Raw genomic sequence first — 21720 nt, forward strand, 5'->3', positions numbered from 1 at the left:
AGCCTGCCCAGACTTCCTGGTAACATTCCTTCCTCCAGGGTATGGGCATGACCCTCCCGGAATGAGGGTCTTCAAGGGAGCAAGCAGACGGTGACCTTTGCTGGTGTTGCGGCTTGTTTTAGGGGAGAAGGGCTCCAGTTTCTCTGACCTGGCTTGGGGAAGAGGAATTCTGGTTTCTATGGTTTCCAGGGCAGAAAGGGGCTAGAGGCAGAAGGGCAGGAGAAGGTCAGAGAGACTCACTTCTGAGCTTTCCGATGTCCTGCTCAAAGCGCTCAGCAGGCCAAGGCCCCATACTTGGGCGGGGGGGTTCTGTGTTCTGAACCCCAAACATCTCATGCATAGATGGGATTGATTAAATCATTGGTCACTGGTGATTGAGTTGAATGTCTAACCAATAACCAGGGACAAATACTGAATATTCTTTCACACTCCCTATCCCCAGCCCTCAGGGTCTTCCCTAGTCCCCAAACTGCCTCCCACGTGGCTACTTTTTCATCTGCCACTTTTTCAAGCTCAGGTGGCTTGGCCTGTAGTTTTCTTTCAGCGAACTCCTCTTCATGTCTCAAAACCCTTGCCAGCAGCCCCCTCATCTGGGAAGCCTGCCTTGGAGGGGCCCTGCCTGTGAGTTCCCTCCCACTGGGGAGGGGGGTGTCCCAGGCCACTTCCAACTCCCACAGACTGGGGCCCCTTCAGGGTGAGGCCTGGACACAGAGTCTTAAGCCCCCATTCTCCAAGGTCAGGCCCTGTCTCCTGCAAACGTTCCCAACTATCCACCTTTTGGGCCAGCTCCAGTGGTGGAAACTTTCCGGCCTCCAGGCGCTTGTTTTGGAAAGTTCCTGGGGGAGCTGCCCCGGCCTGCCCGCTGGGTTCCCACGCTCCCTTATCAGCACACATGAGGGGGGTGCCCTGCTGTGCAGGCCTCATTCTTCCCTTGCCTCAGCCCTGCCCTCGTGCCTGTCCCCTCCCCTTCCCAGTGAACAGCCTCCCCCTCCGGCCCACCCCTGCCAAGCCCTCCTGCTGCAGGTGGGGAAACAGGCCAAACAGGCCCCATCCTGGTTGAGCCCCATGGGACAGAGTGACTTCGTCCCCCCTGAGATGGATGGGGGCGGGCACAGGGAGCCAGGAGATGGGAGTGCCCGATAGGTGCTGCTGCCCATGAAGTGGAGTAGGTGGCAGCGTGGCTCCGAGGAGATTCTGGCTTTGGAGTTCTGGTCCTCTGCCTCAGTGTCCCCTGCAGTGTCTCTGACCCAGAACCTCTACCCCCTCCCCCGGAGGCCCAGCTTCCCTGCCCAGCTCCACTCCCTGACTTGACTTGTGGCTCAGCTCCTGCTTATCCTTATTGTCCTCTTGTAAAGGGGGAATAGGCGGCCATGTGCCGTGCCCCTGAGGGCTGCTGAGCGAGCGAGGTGAACCAATACTCGCAGCGCTGGAGAACGCCCGGCTACTTCCGCCAGACGGGGACCCGATGGCTACGGTGGCTCCGGGTTGTCGGGCCTCGAACCTGGGTCTCCAGACGATGGGCCCCTCCCCTCTGGCGCGGGAGAGGCGGGGGCGGGGGCGGGGCGGGGGCGGGGCCGGAGCGCTTTTCTCCGGAGGTCGCGCGCCCGAGAGCCCGCGCTGTTCGCTGCCGCTGCCTGAGCCGAGTCCGCGCCGGTGAGTGTGGTTTGGGGCGGGGGGCGGCCTCCCTGGGGACCCAGGCCGGCTTGGCCCGGCCACTTAGTGTCCCCGCTGACCCCGTGCTCACCCCGGGACCCCAGCCCGCTGCGATGGAGGCCGCCGCCCAGTTCTTCGTCGAGAGCCCGGACGTGGTCTACGGCCCCGAGGCTATCGAGGCGCAATACGAGTACCGGACGACGCGCGTCAGCCGCGAGGGCGGCGTCCTCAAGGTGGGCCAGGGCGCCGGGGGAGGGGGCGTGCTGGAGAGTGGGGCGGCGGGAGGAGATTGTTCAATGTCTCCAACCCCGTCTCTGCCGCGAGGGGAGAAGGGGATAGGACCCGGGGTTCACTGCGCGGCTTGTCTCCAGGTGCACCCCACGACCACGCGCTTCACCTTCCGGACCGCCCGGCAGGTGCCCCGGCTCGGGGTCATGCTTGTCGGCTGGGGCGGGAACAACGGCTCCACGCTCACCGCCGCGGTGCTGGCCAACCGGCTGCGTCTGTCCTGGCCCACGCGCAGCGGCCGCAAGGTGGGGGCGGGAGGGGCGCGGTGGGCAGGGGGGCTTGGTGGGAGTCCTTGCTGGCGGGGCCGGGAGCCTGCAGGCCGCAGGAGGCTGCAGCGGGCAGGGGGCTGCAGGGGGCGGGGTTCTGCAGGGCCGGCGGGGGAGCTACAGGGGGCGGGGTTCTGCGGGGTAGGAGGCTGCAGGAGGCAAGGGACCTTTCCGGGGGTGGGGGGTCTTTAGGGGGTGAGGGACCTTCCAGCGACTGGGGGCCTGTAGGGGGCGGGGGTCTGTAGGGGGCGAGGGACCTGCAGGGGGCTGGGGGCCTGCAGGGGGTGAGGGACCTGCAGGGGGCGAGGCTCTGCGGGGCGGGAGGGCTTGCAGGGGGCGGGGCCTGGCTGCGGGCGGACACCAGGGAGGGGTTTCGCGAGGTACAGGGGGCTCCTCGGGAGCCTTACGGGGGCGGAGCTTAAGGTGCCGGAGGTCTCGGGGGAGGGGCTTGGGGGCAGCGGCTTCCGTCCTGGCTGAGAGCCCGGAACTGAAAATGTCCGAAAGCGGGGTGGGGCTTGCGAGTCTAGGCGGGGCCCAGGCCGGGTCGCGGCGCGTTCACCACGCCCACTCGTCACCCCGCCTTGTCTGCTGCCCCCCAGGAGGCCAACTACTACGGCTCGCTGACTCAGGCGGGCACCGTGAGCCTGGGCTTGGACGCCGAGGGCCAGGAGGTGTTCGTGCCCTTCAGTGTGCTGCTGCCCATGGTGGCGCCCAACGACCTCGTGTTTGATGGTGGGCAGAGCCCTGGGCTGAGGGAGGGGCGGGATGGGAGATGGGGGCCGGAGGGGCCCAGGATCCGTGCAGGGCCGAGTGTGAGGGTCCCCCCCAGGCTGGGACATCTCGTCGTTGAACCTCGCCGAGGCGATGCGGCGCGCGAAGGTGCTGGATTGGGAGCTGCAGGAGCAACTGTGGCCGCACATGGAAGCCCTGCGGCCTAGGCCTTCCATCTACATCCCGGAGTTCATCGCGGCCAACCAGAGCACGCGCGCGGACAACCTCATCCCGGGCTCACGCGCGCAGCAGGTCCTGTCCCATTCCGTATTCCTTGCTCCCTGCCACCTGTTCTTCACTACTTGGTTCCCCATTTTTGCCTCACCCGAGTCCGGGCCCTACTTCACAGCCTGGGAACTGAGTGGCCCAGGTTCTGTGAGCCCGAGGGCACGTACAACCAACTTTCCCACACCCTCTCCATCCTCCCCACACCCTCTCCATCCTCCCCACAGCTGGAGCAGATCCGCAAGGACATCCGAGACTTCCGGTCTAGCGCGGGGCTGGACAAAGTCATCGTGTTGTGGACGGCCAATACAGAGCGCTTTTGTGAGGTGGTTCCAGGCCTCAACGACACGGCCGAGAACCTGCTGCGCACCATTGAGGTGGGCGCACGCCCGGGTAGAGCGGGTCAGGCAGGGGCCAGTCTCAAACACAAGTTCCGTGCTGACTGCCCACCTTGCCCACAGCTTGGCCTGGAGGTGTCTCCTTCCACGCTCTTCGCCGTCGCCAGCATCCTGGAGGGCTGTGCCTTCCTCAATGGGTCCCCGCAGAACACCCTGGTGCCTGGAGCTCTTGAGCTGGCGTGTCAGCGCCGGGTTTTCGTGGGCGGAGATGACTTCAAGTCTGGCCAGACCAAAGTCAAGTCCGTGCTTGTGGACTTCCTCATCAGCTCTGGCCTCAAGGTGCGTGGGCCGAGGGGGCTCCCGAGTGAAGGGGGCCTGGGCTGCGAGCACCTGGCTTGTGGGGCCGCAGGGCCTGCAGCTGCCGGGGCGTCACTTGTACTTACAGACCATGTCCATCGTGAGTTACAACCACCTGGGCAACAACGACGGGCAGAACCTGTCGGCGCCTTTGCAGTTCCGCTCTAAGGAGGTGTCCAAGAGCAACGTGGTGGACGACATGGTGCAGAGCAACCCAGTGCTCTATATGCCCGGCGAGGAGCCCGACCACTGCGTGCGTGGGGCGCGGGCATGGGCGCGGGGCTGCCCAGAGGGGGGTGGCAGGGACCCGGGCAAACTCCTGCTGCACCCCAGGTGGTCATCAAGTACGTGCCGTACGTGGGCGACAGCAAGCGCGCGCTGGATGAGTATACCTCGGAGCTAATGCTGGGCGGGACCAACACACTGGTGCTGCACAACACGTGCGAGGTGCGGCGCCGCTTCCCGGGCTGCTGTGGGAGGCGGGGCTTGGCCACCCTCCTCCACCTCCTGACCCGCCCACCCCACAGGACTCCCTGCTGGCTGCACCCATCATGCTAGACCTGGCGCTGCTGACCGAGCTGTGCCAACGCGTGAGCTTCTGCACTGACGCTGACCCCGAGCCGCAGACCTTCCACCCCGTGCTGTCCCTGCTCAGCTTCCTCTTCAAGGCGCCGCTGGTGCCACCGGGCAGCCCCGTGATCAATGCGCTTTTCCGCCAGCGCAGCTGCATCGAGAACATCCTCAGGTGCGCCCCAGCCTCCAGTTTCCCGCCCGGGGTCCAGATACCCCTTGGCTGAGCTATGCATAGGGCCTGGAGGGCTGTAGGCGGCTGGGACACCCCCCCCACCTTCTCCCCATTGGGTGTCTGGCTCTGCTGAGCTGTGTGGCCTCTCCAGGGCCTGCGTGGGGCTCCCGCCACAGAACCACATGCTCCTGGAGCATAAGATGGAGCGCCCAAGGCCCGGCCTCAAGCAAGTCGGACCCCTGGCTGCCACCTGCCCTGTGTTGAACAAGAAAGGACCGGTACCCGCTTCCACCAACGGCTGCACCGGTGATGCCAATGGGCACCCACAAGTGGAGGAACCCCAGATGCCCACCACCTGAGGCCCCTGTCAGCTTCCCAGCCCTTCCCCCCCCGCTGCCCCCCAGGACCTCACCTTTCCAGGCCGCCCCAAAGACAATAAAGCCGCTGCCACTCTCAGCTGTCCTTCCACCTGGGGTTTTTGGGGCCTGTGACCTGGCTGTGCCTTCCTCTATTTCCCCAACTCTGAGCGCCCAGCTTCCCGTCCCAATCCTTCTGCCCACGGTTGCCACCCTAACTCCCAGGGAGAGCCCAGAACCTGGAGCCTCAAGAACCTTGAATGTGGGGCTAGATGGGGGGTGGGGTGGGAAACGACCACAGGGTGGACAGTGTGGTGGCTGAAGACCAAAGAGGGAATCTGAGACACGCTACCAAAAACCAAAACCAGGTTCCATTTATTGATGGGGCCCACCCCCTGACGTCCTGGTGAAAGGGGCCCCCCAAAGAGCCCTTCTTTCTGGAACAAAATACAAATGGCAGGAAGGGTCCATACAGAAAAGAACGTCTCTGAGGTCCTTGCGTTTTTAATAAAATGATAAAAGTCTTTCATGTGGGGCCTCCCGGCTGGGTAAGCCTTGATTGGCCAGGAGTCCAGGTGCCCGAGGTGTGACCTCAGCCCCTCGCCCTGAGCAGGGGCGCTGGGCAGAAGCCTAGGCCCGCAGAGGCCCGGGGCTGCCGCCCCATCACACGCTCATGGTCATCCCTGGCGAGTACTGCGGAGAGAGGAGGGGGCAGCGCGCAGGGGCCGGGCTTAGCTCTGGAAGAGGCTGGGACCCGCCCCCAGGGGACAATGAGGGACAGGGTAGGGCTGGGTCCTGGGCAGACGTAGGGCGGGGACAGGAGGGAATGGGGGAGGGGCGATGCGTGGGGAGGCTGCCCTGGGGCGCGGGTCCCGGGGTGGGAACGGAGGGGAGCTGGACGGTGAAACAGGAGCGGGAGGTAGTGGGGGATGGAGAGAGGTTGGGAGGAGGGGAAGGATGCCGCGGCCGCCCCCCCACCTGGCCCGCCGCGGTCACGGTCTTGCTCTGGCCCCCCGGCCGCCCCGCCGGGGCCTGCCCGCCAGGCCCCTCCGGCCCGACGCCGCCGCGGGGGGAGAGTCGACGCAGTCGCTTACGCTTTCGCTCGGGAACGGGTGCAGGAAGGTCCCGGCGGCCGCCATCTCGCCGTCGTCCCGCGGGGTGCCCGGGGCGTTGCTCAGGCCGGCCACGGCGCCGGGGGAGCTCTGGGGGCGGCCGCCGTCAGCGCGGAACTCCCTGCCCCGCCCCCCACCCCTGCGGGGCCCCCCCCCGCGACCCACCCCAAGCAGGAGTGCGGCCCCCTTACCTTCGGCAACCCGTCCATATCGCCCGAGCCTGCGAACCGACACGGACACCAGCTCAGACATGCCTGTCCCAGGCCCCCCAGCCTCCAGGGTCCGACGACCCTCAAGAGCTTCCCCCGCCACCGCAGCCCGCAAGACCCCAGGACTGAGGCCAGGTGGAGGGTTGGGTCAGTGCATCCCCTGGTTTGGTCGACGGATCCCCCCAGCTTGGGGCAGCCCCTGTCAGTGAGCAGCACCCCCGGGGGGCTCAGGGCGCCACCCGATGCCTCCACCAGGCAGGCAGGCTGGCGGTGGCGGGAGGCAGCCAGGGGCGCATGGGCTCGGGCCGGAAGCAGCCTGGGCGGGAGCAGGGACTTCCACTCACCCAGGGATCCGTTCACGTGGTGTGGCTCCATCGCGCTCATGGCAGCCATGGGGCCTTCCGGGCCGGGGCCGATGGGGAACTGCAGGCATGGGGACAGCGTGGGACTCAGGCCACCCATCCCCCGAGTGGGGTCACCGCCTCAAGAAGCACCCCGAAAAGACCCCACTCACATTAGCCCTGCTGGCGCCCTGCCCAATGGGGTTCATAATAGTGTACATGTTCTCGCTGGAGTTGGTGGAATCTGGGGGAGACCAGGGGACAGGAAGGGTGTCGAGTGCGATGGGGTTTCCCCCAAACACACCCACCCTAGCACACCCCACCCCTGTCTAGGCTGTACCTCCAGGGCTAGGCATGATGGGTGTTCCAGGGGGCCCACCTCCTCCTGGGGGTCCCTGCACACAGAGGGAGATAGGGACTGTAAGAGATGGCCCCTCATCTGCCATCCCACAGCCCCGGCCCAGGGTGACACAGCCTTGCTCAGACTCACCGTGTAGCTGCCGGGGGATGAGGAGGAGTAGGGGATCTGGGGACAGGGGCAGCTGTGAGCAGTCGGCCAGGCGGCTCACCCAGTGCCCCTCCCACCCCACCCCATGCCTGCCCACCTAGCCTTAGACTCACCGAGTTTCCACTGGGGCTGGCCCACGGGCCTCGAACTCCTGGGCCCCTGGAAGAGACCGTGGGTGACAGACCCTGGGGCTAGTCCATGTGGATGACCACCACCACCACACCCCCCGACACCCTGCTCCACTGTGTCCCCAGACAGACCACAGAGCAGCAGACGTTGCTGAAGTGGCCAGCATGAGCTTTCAGCTTCTGATCCCAGTCCCACTGGTCCTGGGGAACTCTTGCTACCTTAGTCCTCAGTTTCCCCACTCAACAGTGGCCATGAAATAAACAATATCCAAGGCTGTCCTGAGGGTTCAGGGCCTGTCCCAGCTGACCCAGCCATGAAGCTGGTGGTGGCCTGCGAGCTGCACGCTCCTGGGGTCCCGGGGGCCTTACATGTTCATGGCAGGCAGGCCTGGGCCGGCAAGGGAGTTGGGTGGGGGCCGCATGCCACCTCCGTAGCTCTGGGGAGGCAAAGGGGCGGTGAGGGGCAGACCGGGGACAGTCCGAGGGCCCCACCCACCAGGGCTCCACTCTTACCTGGGGTCCGACGCCGGCCATGCCCCGAGGAGGCGTCACCCTCTGCATTGGGCCGCCCATGCTCGGATGCCCTGGGGTGGGGCAGAGGGAAGGGGCTTGGACCTGGACCACTCCCCAGTGTGTACAGCTGGGAGGCAGCGCCTAGAGCTGGAATTCTGACTAATGGGCGGACAGTGGGCAGAGCTTCCCTACTCACCCTGGGCTCGTGGAGAGGGCTCCATGGTGCCAGGGAGGAGGGGCTGGGAGCCAGGGAGGCCTGCGGGAGGCTGTGGAGGGGGTGCAGCAGCACTGAGTGTGGGGTGCTCCCTCTCCGGCCCATCTCCTGCCCCCCACCTCCCCTCATCCCTTTCTCACCTGACTCGGCATCCGCAGGGTGGGCCGGGGGCCCCCTGGGAACCGCGGTGACATGAAGGGCTGGAAGAGGTGGGTGGGGATCAGCAGCTCCCCCCCCACCCTCTACCCCGAAAGCTACCCTGTTTCTGCTATACCGGGGCCCCCGGCCTGGGGAGACCCCTCCTCCAGAACCAGCCAGCAAAGCCCAGTCAGCTGGCGCCGGCCAGGGCACCATGCCATGGGGGCGGGAGGGGGTGGTGCTGGGAGAGGGGATGTGTGTGTATGAGGGGCAGGCCCCATCATGGGGGCGTTGGGGTTGTGGCGGGGCGGCTGGGAGCCGGGGGGGCCCTAGGAGGACAGTACCGGGTGGGTTGCGGGAAGCGAGGCCCTCCTGGGTTTGGCAGAGGAGGGGAGGGGCTCCATGGAGGCGGAGAGGTGGGCCAGCCTATGGGACAGGGACCCTGTGGGAAGGCTTGAGGGCAAGACTCAGGCACCAGTGGTCACCAGGACCACTGTGGCCACTGCGTCCCCAAGCACCCCGTGCCCACGGATGTACAGGCCGAGCGCAGATGCCCACTCTCCACTATACTTGGGCCCTCCGTCACTGGCCCCAGAAAGGCCCAGCCGGGCACACCTGCTGCACAGAGGACCCTCCCACCCAACTCCAGCCTGCCGGCCTCATGAAGTCTGCCCACATGGGACCCACAGCCAACGTTGACTCCAGCCCTGGCCATACCTGGAAGAAGCCTGCTGCCATGGGGCCTGCAGCCATTGCGTCACCTGGGGCCATGCTCCCCATCACAGGGCTGGGGGCTGCAGCGCTCTGTAGGGTGCGGGAAACCGAGAGGGCCAGGTCAGGACACTTGGACACTTCCTATTAGGCCTGGGGTGTGCCCCCTCTTCTCTGCAGGTGGCTGGCCCCATTAGACAGGGAGCTGGCCTTGGACAGTGCACACTGGGGTTGCCAGTCTGAGGATCTGAAGACCCTGGACCCAGAGCAGCTCTCATCTTGCACAGGCCTGCCCCCCACTCCAGACCCATCCCAACTGGCCCTGTGTTGTCCTGGCCAGCAGGGCAGCTCAGCTGGCTCCCAGCTCTACCCGCGACACCCCAAATACACAGATCTACCGGCAGTTTCAAGAGGAGCTTGCCTGAAGACTCTTCCTTAGAGCAGCTGCAGACCCCGGGCCTGCCCGAGAGCGGGGAGAAGAGCAGGATTGTGGGGTGGGGTCCCCGACTCCCAGCCTCTCCGCAGATGGAGAAGGGGAGAAGACAGGGTGGTAGAGCGGGGGCTTCCTATCTGCCAGAGATTCTGCTGCAGCCCAGACCTGGCCTGGGACAGGCTGACAGGCCACTCTGGCTGGCTCCCAGTCCTAGACCTGTGTGCTCTGGGGGAGATGAGGTGGGGAGGGAGGCTCAGTCTATGAGGGCAGAGGACTTCTCTCCTGGCCTGGGTCCGTATGGTCCAGGCCAGGCCCCGAATCCCAAGAGGAAGGGGATGGGCTCCCGGGGTTGGCCCAAGCCAGCACACAGGCACACTCTGATGTTTGTGGCATGAACTGCAGCCACGTGGGCTCAGAGAGGCTGGGCACTCCGCCTGCAGTCTCAGCGTTTCCTGCCCTCAGGTATTGCTGCAAGGGGCTCCCTGGCTGGAGCAGGGCCCCCGGAGAAATCCTCCCTCCCCGTGTGGGGCAGCGGGCTGGCCCCTTCCTGCCCCTTCTCTGAGATCAGCTTCAAGCCTCCCGCCAGGGCCCTAAAGTGGGGAAGCGGGTAGAGGCGGGAGCTCCCAAGCACACCGCGACAGAGAGCACTCCTAAGGCCCAGAACAAATCCTTCGAAAGCCCTCATGCCCGCTCCTGTGCCACTTTCTCAGTTCAAAACTGCCAGGTCCCCTCTGGGCTCTGGCCCCCACCCCACCGCCTCCCACCAACACAATGGCCTGGAGCAGCTGCACTCCCAGGTGGCCTCTCTGGTCCACTTCCAGAGGGTGGGGAGGAGGCGCCTCTGAGCCCTGTGTCTGTCCACCCTGCAGGGAGGGCAGCCCCCTCTCGGGCCACAGCAGACGCCTGAGCGTTTCCTGGTCGGGGAGGCTCCACTGCAGCCTCCCTGTCCCCTGCACCCCGCGGCTTCCCAACTCTAGGCCCCAGGAGTTAATCCCGGGCAGTGCACCCTCCCCGGCGGTTGGCCCGGGCCGGACCCCCTACGTCAATCATCCCCGAAGAGGAGACGGCCCAGCCCGCGTTGCCATGGCGATTGGCTGGGCGCGCCAGTGTTTCCTGGAGACGCCAAGGTCAGCCTGGAGTCGGGGAGAGGCGGACAGAGACCCCCTCGGAAGTTGAGAGGAAGGGGCCGCCTCTGTGTGGGGTCAGCAGGCCAGGTGCCCCCAGTTAGAGCGAGAGCAATAGAGGGGCGGCCCGGCAGGATGGGTGCCCACGGGTATTTGGTCACCCCAGGGCATGGGCGGCCTCTACCCTGGGCCCTGCGGTCTCTGCTCCGCACCCGCGCTGCCATGGTAACCGCCGCGCGCCTGGGAAGCGTGTTCACGCTGACTTGCCAGCTCCGCCCTCCTGGCCCAGCGGGGGTGCCCAGAGAGGCTGCTAGACCCAGGCGGCAGGCATGGGGGGAGAGTCGCCCAAGCCACAGCTCCAGACACCCCTGGGGCCCCAGATCTAGTGGGACTGGGACAAGGGGACCACACACGAGCAGTGGGACACCGTGGGGGTGAACAGCAGTGACACCAGGAGGGCTTCGGCATGCCCGGCTCCATATCGCGTGCAGGAAGCATCTTCAGAAATACGGGCGCCCCACCCCTCCCGCCCGTCAGGCCGCCTCTGCCTTGCTGAGGCCTGCGCTCCCGAGCACAGTGGGCAGGGGTGGGCAGGACTGGCGCCCTCCAGACGCCCGCCAGCAGAGCCGGCACCTCCCCCTCAGACCCAACAGAGTGGGCCAGGTGGCCCAGCGCAGAGGATGAAGGGAAGGGCTGACATCTGCTGCCCCATGACAGCAGGAGGCCGCCATCCCGTTAGCCCGGCAGCCTCCACTTCATACTGGCCTCTGATCTTTTCCAACCCGGAGGGAAAATGACAGCAGAAAGGTAGAGAGGGCAGCTCCAGGCACCCGGCAAGGTCAGGATGCCTTGGCCACTGGGACATGATCCCCACCATGTCCCAGTGCCTGGTCCATCGGGCACCCCCACTTGACTCCCAACTCCGTGGAGCAGCGGTGACCCCCCACAACGCACACGCGGCCAAGGAGGGTGAAGGCAGTGAGCTTTCCCCATCTCCACACAAGGTCACGTGAGGGCAGGGAGATGGCACCCCCCAGTGCCCTGAGGAGGGTGGGAGGGCTGTGGGGACTGCAGGGAGCGCAGTGCAGTGCAAAAAGCTTTCCCTTACTCTGTGAGTGACCCTGGACCAAGGGGAGGGTGGAGGGACCCCAGAAGTGGCCAAGAGCCTGAGTGACAGCTGCAGCTCTGCCTGTCAACCCCAAACTGCCCCCACCCCCAGCCCTCTGGCTGTGCAGGCCCCCATCCTGCCTCCCGCCCTGGGGTGGGGACTCACATAGTCCTGGAAGGCCTTGGCCTCGCCTGAGTGCTCGCAGGCCTCTCTCCGGTCGGGCGCTGCGCAGTACAGGTCCCAGAAGACGCTGTGGGCGGCAGGGTAGGACGTTTGCTCCACACGCCCCCGCCCCCAGCCCCTTTCCACGGCCCACCCACAGCAGCCCTGCACGCACCACCACCAGGAGTGCAGGAACCCGGGGGGCTCCCCCAGCGTGATGTTCTTCTCCCATCGGATCTGCAGGGAGAGGAAGGAGGTGAGGGGCTGGCCCTATCTGACCCTGCCCCACCATGCGGCAGGGTGCCCAGAGAACATCTGGGCAGGGAGGGAGTGGGGAGGGAAGGGTAACTGGGTGGGTGGGTGGAGGGTCCCTGGACGTGCAGCAGGTCCCCACTGGGCATGCGGACCAGATGCCTGGATGCCAGCCCAGGGCCGGACCCCACCCAGCCCTCAGTTCCCAGCACCATCAGAGGGGCAACGAGGGCCCATCCCCAGGGTCCCCAGTGGAAATGGAGGAGGACCGCTGTGTGTGGGCGGGGAGGGAGGGCCAGGCTGGAGGCAGCGGCTTACCTCAGACAGGAAGGTCTGGGCTGACTTCTGGGCGCCGATGTGCAGCAGGTACTCGTAGACGTACAGCGCCAACCTGCGGGGGCAAGGCGGGCCCAGGGGGCTCAGGGGGACGGCGGGTGGAAAGGTCCTCTCCCCACCAGCTGCTCAGCAGAGACAACTGTACTCATCCGTCAACATCCTTCGGGCTCCTCCCAGGCATCCCTGACCCCCAGCTCCAGGCCAAATTCGGTTCCCTTCAGTGCACCCTCGGGGACCAAATCCTGGTCCTGTCCTGACAATGCCATGCCTCCAGAGGCCTCAGCACCTGGGAGGTCTCTGTAGAGGAGTGTCACTCCTGAGTGTGTGCAGGGTGAGGATGAATAGTGGGCCCTGGGCCGTGTCCTGTGCTAAGGGCCACCCCAACTCATCCCCAGCCTCGCTGGCCCAGGAGGGAAGGAAGGGTCCCCCCCCCCCCGCGGCCCCCTCCCATCCCTGGATCCCATCTCTTCCTTGGGGTGGCTGCCCATCCACTGTGGTGGCCTCAATTCTTCCAGCAGACTGTCCCCAACCAGGGCAGAGCTGACTCCGGGGTGGTGTCCAGGGAATGGAGGTGGGGGCCAGGGGAGGTAGGGCCCACAGTGCCACATCTGCTGCCCTGCCCAAACGTACACAGGGCTCTGTGTGAGTCCCCAGCTGCCAGGGACCCCTGGACTCACCCCCTCAGCCACTGCCCACCCCAAGAGCTCGGACCTGGGCCACCCTTGCGCAGCCAAGGGGCTCCAGCACAGCCCTCTGCAGGTCACAGGGGAAGGCTGGACCATCCACCTGGCTCCAGTCCAGCTGCCACACCAGAAAGCAGAGGACAACCCCCCATCCAAAGCATTGCCCAGTCCTGTGGCACCAGCCCTTCTGGACCTCCCCAGATCTGAGGCGCTCCCATCAGAGCCCCTCAGAGCCCTTGTACTGAGGACCCACAAGGGCCTGCTTGGGGCTTGGGGGAGTCTTGGATTCAAGACAGGGTTCCGGAGGGCGGGCCTGAGGCTGAGCCCTAGAGGCGAGAGGCAGGCAGGCCTGGGGGCCCTTCCAGCCGCCTCCAGCTCAGCTGTGCCGCCCTCCCTGGCTGCCGGCCCCATCCTAAAATAACCTTCCTTTGACTCACGCTCTGCTCCCTCCCAGCCAGGCTGCTCCAATCCCAGCACCCACCACCCATCAGGCCCCCCAAGTCCCTTTCAGACTTCCAGCCCTCCTGTTCCTGCCCTAGCCCCTAGGGGATGGGGTGGGGGGACTTCCTGCCCCCATGGGCGGTGCCCTTGCCCCAGATCTCATCCTGCCTCCCCTCCTTCATTCATTAACTTCATTCATTCCTCCAGCATCATAGAGCGCCCTTTGTGCAGTGCACACACCCAGCGCCTGTCCTGGAGGTCACATTCTTGAGGGGAGAGACAGAGACAGGTAATACGAGAGGTGAGCTGTGTGGCCCCTTGGAAGGTGCTGAGGCTACAGAAAGGCAAGGGGGCGGGCGGAGCAGGTGGCCCAGGGTGGGGCACACCAGGCTCACACTGCACCACGTGAGCAGTGGTGGCCACCCTAGAGGCAGGGAAGGGGAAGGACACACAGTGCCCAGTGGTCACCTGGCATCATCACACCACTCTCGGAGAGAGCGCCCCAGCCCACGCCCTGCTAGATCCTGACCCCAGAGCCCTCCAGTCTCCCACCCCCGCGCCTTCCTCCACTGCTCGGTCCCACAGCCTGCAGGGCTGCCTGTCCAGCCCACTTCTATGGTACCTCGGCCCTTCTAGAGGCTTCTGAGCTTTCCCCTGTGCCAGCAGCTGACAGGTCTGCGTGCATCCATGAAGGGGAGCACACAAGGCCAGGGTGGGCAGGTTCAGGGGGGCAGACCGACCAGCCTGGGGAGCCTAGTGTCAACCCACCCACCAGGTGCGGAAGAGGGGCTGAGTGGGGCCAGCCATTTCCCACCCTGGCCACTTGGGGATCAGAGCAGGGGGCACAAAAGGCCAGAGTGGGGTAAGACGGAGTTTCGGGAACGCTGGTGAGCCACCCCAGCAGGGTGAGGGCAGCAGAAGTCCTGCTAAAGCTGTGTTTGGGCACCCCACGCCCAGGGGCCGGCTGTCCAGGAGGCCTACGGGGACCCCTGAAGGAGGCAGTGGCCAACAGCTATACCTGCCTTCCTTTGTCACCCCTTCCCCGACTGTCCCCATCAGCACCTAACCCAGGAGGCAGGCCCCAGAGCCCACCTGGCCTCACCACCCCCTCCTGCTGTCCTCCTGCTTCCAGCCCCGCCGGCTCCCCACTCTGTCCTCTCCTCTCCCTGGGTGGCCACCCACCCTGTTTGGATGATGCCTTCAGGTAGGGGCTGCCCAGAGGGTGCTGTGGCCCGACCTTCCCCAAACCAGGGATCCACTGTCCACTTGGCAGCTATAGACCCAGCCTCGACACTCGAGCCCCCGCCCCTTCCCCATCCTCCCCCTCCCCGCCCAGAGGCCCTCAGGGAGATGTGCACACACATACATCTTGTCCAAGGAGCCTCTGGTGTCTGGTGGCCATGCACAGGCGTGCACCTGCATGACACCCACCCAGCTGTCCCCAAACATCACTGCGTTTACTGAATTAATGAGAAGAAAACATTGAAGGAAGTCTCTCTCCTGATTCGGGCCCCTCTCCCCACCTCCGCTGCACACCTGGGCCAGGCCACCCACCATCTCCCACCTGGATTATGAGAGTCCCCTCCAGGCGCCGCTCCCCCCACACCCCCACGCTGCTTGTTCAAACCCTCCTGTGCACCCCCACCCCCACAATGGCTGCCTGCCGCCTCAGAGCCTCTGCGCACTGTTCCCCTGCCTGGGGCACTTCCACCCAGAGACTCCAGTGTCACCTACCAGGGGCTTCCCTGTCACTTGGAAGCCCCCACCTGCTCCATCTCTCCCCATCTGATAGTCTCCCCCCGCTGCGGGCCCCCGCTGGAATGTGGCTGGAGGTGGGGCGGGGACTTGGAGTCTGCTCACTGCTACGCCCTTAGAATGGAGCTGGGCATCCAGGACCCCGTCACCACGAATGAACAAACCACCCAGGACCCCCTCCTGGGATGCCAGGAGGACCAGCTGAGCCACTGACTGACCACTGATGAAGGCCGGCAGCTACTCTGTCCACACTGAGGATTTGGGAATTGATCCTGGGAGTGAAGGGAGGCCAGAGTCTTCGGTTTTGCCGATTTCCCTTCCACGGTGGTCCTTTTATTTTTTTATTTTATTTTTGAGATAGGGTCTCACTCTGTCGCCCAAGCTGGAGTGCAGGGGCGAGATCTCGGCTCACTGCAACTTCTGAGTTCAAGTGATTCTCCTGCCTCAGCCTCCCAAATAGCTGAGATTACAGGCATCCGCCACCACGCCCAGCTAATGTTTGCATTTTTAGTAGAGATGGCATTTCAACATATTGGCCAGGATAGTTTCGAACTCCTGACCTTGTGATCCACCCGCCTCAGCCTCCCAAAGTGCTGGGATTACAGGCGTGAGCCTCCTCACCCATCCAGTCCTTTTATTTTAAACAGAATTCAGTCTCAGGGAAGAGCTGTGGGTTGTGATTGTTTTGGGTAAAAGGTTTGGAAGCCTGGCTGTTCAGCCAGGGAATTTGGGAACCTACAAGGTCCTCCCCTCCCAGAGGACTGCTTCGGGGGCCAGGTCTGGGGGTGCCACTGGTTGGGGCCCTGAGCTCCTTTCCCTGAGTTATGGGAAAGGGCTCTGGATACAAATCACCCGTGCCCCCTGCCTCCCCCCAGCCACCTGCTCTGGGGCGGCACAACCTCTCAGGGCCTGCCTACGAGGGTCCCCTGTGCCACACGGGCAGGTGGCCAGAAAGAAACATGGGGAGGCACCTGGCAGAGCAGCAAGCAGCCTCCCTGCCGAGGAACCCGAGACCTGGAGGACATGGGGCGCCTGGACCTGATCGAGCATGGAGCTGCAGGGAAGCAGAGACAGGATGGGGTGCTAGCACCTGGTGGCCTGAAATGTACCATAGCCACCACCATACTGACGCACGTTACCGTAATTACGTTACCGTAATTACCAAGAATGGCCGCACTGGTGCTCCCTGCCCAGTGCCCTCCTGGACACAGACACTGCTGGGGTGGGAGATGCCTGCCACTCACAGCTTTGTGTCACCGTGTCTCATCACCAGGTCTCACTGCTGTCCCCAAAGGGACCCTCCAACCCTCGCTGTCCTCCCTCCCCTCTGCCAACCCTAAAGGCCAGGCCTTCAGCAGCTTCTCGGCAGGGTGGTGCCTCTCTTTACAGCCCTCCACACTTGCCCCTCACAGCCATTTCCAGCCAGGGGCCAAAATGACCATGTCCAGTCACGAATCCCATCACTGGCTTACCTGCCAGGCTGATGAACAAGCCATCGCATCTACGTGCCGGCTCAAAATCAAGCCGGGAGAAACCCACGAGCTGCCAGGAGATGCCAACCATGGCCGTCATTCATAGACCCCTTCTCAACCTGCCTGGATGCACTGGAGTGCTGGAGGGTATACACAGCCCCGTCTTCTTGCGAGTGGCCCACTCAGACCCCAGCCTCTCTCGGCCCACTCTGCCGCCCCCACACTCCACAGTCACCACCATCTGCTGCAAGCCCCTGAGGGCAGGCACCCACCAGGTGCTCGGTCACTTTCCGGAGCGAGCTGGCCAAGACCTAGCGTGAGACAGGGAGGCCGGTAGGCTCCAAGGGAAGCCAGAAGGGGCTGAGGATTGGGGCCAGAGAGAGATAGAAGAGAAGGCAAGACCTCTTTTTTTTTTTTTTTGAGACGGAGTCTCACTGTTGCCCAGGCTGGAGTACAGTGGTGTGATCTTGGCTCACTGCAACCTCTGCCTCCCAGGTTCAAGCGATTCTCCTGCCTCAGCCTCCTGAGTAGCTGGGATTATAGCCGTGCACCACCACGCCCAGCTAATTTTGTATTTTTAGTAGAAACAGCATTTCACCATGTTGGCCAGGCTGGTCTCGAACTCCTGACCTCTGGTGATCTGCCTGCCTCGGCCTCCCAAAGTGCTGGGATGGCAGGCGGGAGCCACCGTGCCCGGCCTCCGGGCCTCATTTTTAGGAGGCATGAGCCTTAGTGCAGGAAGGAAAGCGCGGGGCTGGGGAGCTGAGGTCTGGAGCAGTGTAACCCCTTCACCCCATTTCACAGAGGAGGAAAGCGAGGCCCGGAGGCAGGAAGTGGCTTGCCCGTGGCGGATACTTCCTGAGAGCTGAGGGGCTGCCCTGGCAGGTGCTCTGCCTGCGGGCTCCCACCCTGTCCTGGTGAAGATCCTGAAAGACGGGTCGTCCACATTTCAGACGAGGAAACAGGCCTGGGGCTGCCTCTGAGAGCTCATCTGTGCCAGAGAAGCTGAGTTCTTGCCAGGTGGCTTCCTCTCCAGGGCCCTGGTGTCCCATTCTGTGAAATGGGCGGGGGGTGGGAGGGGGATGAGGCCATCTGGTGTTTTCCAAGCTTTCTTGCACAGTGGAACCCTACCTCCAAACCAACACCTACATGGGACCCTCTCCGTGAAACAGAAGCACGCAGGCCGGCTCTGCCTAAAGACGGTTCCCGCAGCCTCCAACCAGCAGCCGAGGCACTTACGAGAGCCTTGAGTCCTGAGGCCAGTATCCCCAAAACACCTCTGCTGGGCAGGTTGGGGGGTGGACGGACAGCGGGGGAAGGTGGCCGGGAATTCGGCTAATCCCCTCACCCTACCACCCCCGGCTCAAACCTATGAATCTCTTCCTTCTTACCTTGGTCCAGGCTGCCATCCGCTGTGTTTTGGGGTTTTTTTTGAGATGGCGTTTCACCCTGTCACCCAGGCTGGAGTGTAGTAGCGTGGTGCGATCTCAGTTCCCTGCAACCTCCACCTCTCGGGTTCAAGCGATCCTCTCACCTCAGCCCCCAGAGTAGCTGGGATTATAGGCACCCACCACCGTGCCCAGCTAATTTTTGTATTTTTAGTAGACACAGAGTTTTGCCATGTTGGCCGGGCTGCTCTCGAACTCCTGACCTCAAGTGATCCGCCCACCTCAGCCTCCCAAAGTGTTGGAATGATTATAGGCAGGAGTTATATTATAGCCCGGCCTCCCTAGCTGTCTTTCATACAACTGTGTCCTCATCCCCAGAGACTCCCAGCCTCTGTTTCTGACCCCTACAAGCCTCACTCCACCTGGGAGCCAGAACACACTTCTGCACACACAACCAACTGCGGCCCACCCAGCACTCTAGCAGGCTGCTCCTTTCTCCACCTGGGCCCAGCCCCAGCTCCTTTTCCTGGTCCCACCTCAGGGCCTTTGCACTTGCTGACGTCCCTCCCCCTCCACTATCACCCACTTTGCTTTCTCCAGGTAACTGGATACCTGCCTCCCTGCTGGGGTGGGGGCTTCTTCAGGGCCACGGAGCCTGCCTTCCTGACCACACCCTGGGCAAAAACACTTAACCGGTGAACGATCTCGATTCCCATGGGTGAGTGGTCCCCTCCAGAGCCAGCAGCTGGCTGGAGACCTGCGCTCCGGGGGTGACCATGCCAGACACCTCCTGCTTCCAACCTGAGCAGGAGCCAAATGCCAGTTTCAAAAAGTCTTTGGGCTTAAGGATGCTTGGAAATGGAGCTGAGCTTCCTGACTGCACACAGGCAAGGGAGGCCTCCTGGGCAGAGGGGACATGCATTTTGCGGAGGGGTGGGGCATCTCAAGTCAGCCCAGGCAGAAGAGGCAGGACGGGGGACACTCAGCCAAATTCAGGGCTCCTCTCCACCACCCAGACATCCTGACCTGGCCCTCAAGGCGGGTCCTCGTAGGACCCCTCCCTGCTGACCCAGCCTCCTCTCCGCTTGGGTGGCCAGTTCCACACCCGGGGCCACTCCAGGGGGCTCAACTTCAGCAAGTCTCCATCAGCTATGACAAAACTCCCCTCCTCCTGGGCACTTTTAACAGCATTGCAAACTGCCCCGTGCCCTCCCTGCGGGACGGTCACAGCTCCAAGCTCCCCACCTGGACAGCACATTCGGCTGCCTCCCCACACTGAGAGATCTCAGCCCCCACTACGACCCTTCCTCGACCCGCGCGATGGAACTTGTCCCTACCAGCTTGAGAGCTCCTGGTACCCACGGCCTGGAGCCACACCCAGAACAAGAGGGACCTCCAGTATGCACTCTTCGGTATCAAGAGAGGGGCTCCGTTGTCCCCACCCGCCCCCGGACCGTGAACTGTGCGGCTTCCCCCGGGGCCCCACACAGCTGCTGGGGCCAGGGCAGACAGGTGGCCGCGCGCCTCTCCAGCCGCCCGGGGTCCCTGAGCAGCCACTCTCGCTTGTCCCGGAAAACTTCGCCTTCCTCGATCCCCACGCGTCCCCAGCCTCGCGCACCCACGTCTCGGGGATCTCGCGCGCCCCTCAAATCTCGCGCCCTCGGGCTTCGCGCGCCCCCGCCAAGCTCGCGACCCCTGAAGCCGCACCGATCTCGCGCGTCCCCTCCCGTCTAGCGCCCCTCAGGCCGCCCGCCACCCCTCAACTCCTCCGACCCTGCGGGGTCTCGCGCGCCCCCGCCAATCTCGCGACCCCTAGAACCCGCTCGGGTTCCGCGAGCCCCGTCGCCCGCGCCCACGTGCCCCGCGCGCTGCCCGCCCGCGCCGGAGCCCACGGAAGAGCGCGGACGCCGAGCCCCGCCCCTGGCCCCGGCCCCGCACTCACTTCTCGCGGGCCTGGCTGTCGGAGGGCACGGCCGAACCCTTGCCCCCCTTGGCGTACATGCTGCTCCGCGCCGCCGCTGCGGGGGCCCACACCTGTCAGGCGGCGCCGCGGGCCGCGCTCGCCGTCGCCATAGCTACCCCGCGCCCCGGGCCTCACCGCCCCGAGCCCCGGGCGGGCACCGCGGACATCGTCCGCGCGGGGGAGCTCCAGACGGCCGCGGCGGCGGCGGCAGCTGCGGCTCCAGCGGCTCCAGCTCCGGCCCCGGCCGCAGGGTGGCTTTTTTTTCCTCCCTTCTCTCCGCGCGGGCTGTTCCGGGAAGCGCGCGCTCCCCTCCTCCCGCCGCGCGCGCCCCCGCTCGCTGCCTCCCCGCCGCCCGCGGGCGCCGCTCTTAAAGGGGCGATGGCGGGTGCGCGGGTGGGTCCCGCCCCCGGGACCGCGGGCCGGGGCGCGCACGCGCAGTGCCCGACGCGGGGGTTGGGGGCGCGTCCACACACTCGCGGGCCGGGATCTGGGACGGCCACCCGGGGACGCACAGCTGATCGCGGCAGCGCGCGCGCGCGCACACAGGTTCACCCCAAAGGGGGACAGCCACCCCAGCTGTTGTACACACCCAGCCACACACATTCGCAGCCACACTCAGCGTAGTGCTCTACACAACAAAAGTGTAGCCCGCTGCTGGAACTACTGCGGGTTGCCCCCTAGAGCCTCAGGCAGTGACACTGGGTGTTGCACCCCGCAGAGCCACCCACGCTCAGCTCGGGTGGGAACCACCGCACACACAGCCCGCTCAGTGACACACATACACTGCCACATACCCAGCTCACAGTGGCCGTCCTGGAACAACAAAACGCAGGCCACCGCACACAGACCCACAGCCGCACGCAGACACACACTTATACAAGGCCATGCCACAGCTTCCAACGGCCGTGGACAGAGCCTACACAGTTAACTCACAGTCACCCTGGGGCGCACTGTCGCGGCCTCCTGAGAACCACACCCTACCCAGATCCACAGTCACATGGCCTGTGGACACAACCGAGGAGACGGTTGTGTCTCTTCCAACCGTCCGCAGACACACAACGCAGACACACAACGCAGACACAACCCAGGCACAGACACAAAGCTCCTACAGTACCCAGGCTGTGGGAGCCATCCACCACCACCTCCATGTGACACCCGGTGACAATACTAGGTGCAGGGTGACTTCTGGCTGGGCTTCTCAGTCTCGGTGCCGTGAGCTGTAAATGGGGCTCATGCCACCTTTGTCTGCGGGAGTCAGGGTGCAGGCAGTAGGTGCCCTCTTCCCCCTCTAGGGCCCTTCACCCCCCCCCCCGCCAAGGGTGTTTAGAGAGGGTGGGGGCGGATACTGAGGCAGGAATCCCCCCAGGGCAGGGGTGCCCCATACCAGAGTGGTGTGCGCCTGGGCAGGGTAGGGGAAGGCGATGCGGTTGTGACTCTAGGTCTAGATGTTTCTGTCACGGCTATTCCTTTCTTTCCTATGCACGCCTTCGTGTGTGTGTGCAAACACGCGGCTCCTGTGTGAGTGCACGTGTGCGTCCTTGTGCGTGGGGGGCTAGCAAACACCCAGTGATCGCTGTCCCAGTGACTGTCGGTGGCTGCGTGGTAGCAGTTTTGGGTCCGCCGCGGTGGTGCGGGCCTAGCCGCCCAGTCAGGTTGTGTGCACAAGTGTGTGCGAATATGCACGTGTGTGCCTCCGCGCGTGGGTGGGCCGCCAGCTCCCTGGGATCTGT

At 64.6% G+C, this 21720-nt stretch overlaps 2 protein-coding genes across 2 annotated transcripts; one reads left to right on the forward strand and one right to left on the reverse strand.

The window, feature by feature from the left end:
• Positions 1–1757: 1757 nt before the first annotated feature.
• On the forward strand, positions 1758–5528 carry ISYNA1 (inositol-3-phosphate synthase 1). The gene is made up of 10 exons (XM_012443558.3): positions 1758–1886; positions 2025–2186; positions 2807–2939; positions 3037–3230; positions 3431–3580; positions 3665–3880; positions 3987–4151; positions 4232–4345; positions 4426–4643; positions 4795–5528. The coding sequence occupies exons 1-10, from the start codon at positions 1767–1769 to the stop codon at positions 5000–5002; spliced, it is 1680 nt and encodes a 559-aa protein (XP_012298981.1). The 5' UTR covers positions 1758–1766; the 3' UTR covers positions 5003–5528.
• SSBP4 (single stranded DNA binding protein 4) lies at positions 5349–20926 on the reverse strand. Its single transcript, XM_021669175.2, has 18 exons — positions 20785–20926; positions 19970–20045; positions 12271–12343; positions 11876–11937; positions 11704–11788; positions 8880–8966; positions 8165–8224; positions 8007–8076; positions 7811–7881; positions 7667–7734; positions 7283–7328; positions 7152–7187; positions 7002–7056; positions 6835–6905; positions 6665–6743; positions 6303–6331; positions 6094–6201; positions 5349–5692 (listed from the first exon to the last, which is right to left on the reverse strand). Exons 2-18 carry the CDS (start codon positions 20026–20028, stop codon positions 5663–5665), a joined length of 1089 nt encoding a protein of 362 aa, XP_021524850.1. The 5' UTR covers positions 20029–20045; positions 20785–20926; the 3' UTR covers positions 5349–5662.
• Positions 20927–21720: the final 794 nt, after the last annotated feature.

The sequence above is a fragment of the Aotus nancymaae genome, unplaced genomic scaffold, assembly GCF_030222135.1.
Source record: "Aotus nancymaae isolate 86718 unplaced genomic scaffold, 86718_ANA_hifiasm-v0.15.2.pri h1tg000028l, whole genome shotgun sequence".
In the NCBI taxonomy this organism is placed as follows: Eukaryota; Metazoa; Chordata; class Mammalia; order Primates; family Aotidae; genus Aotus; species Aotus nancymaae.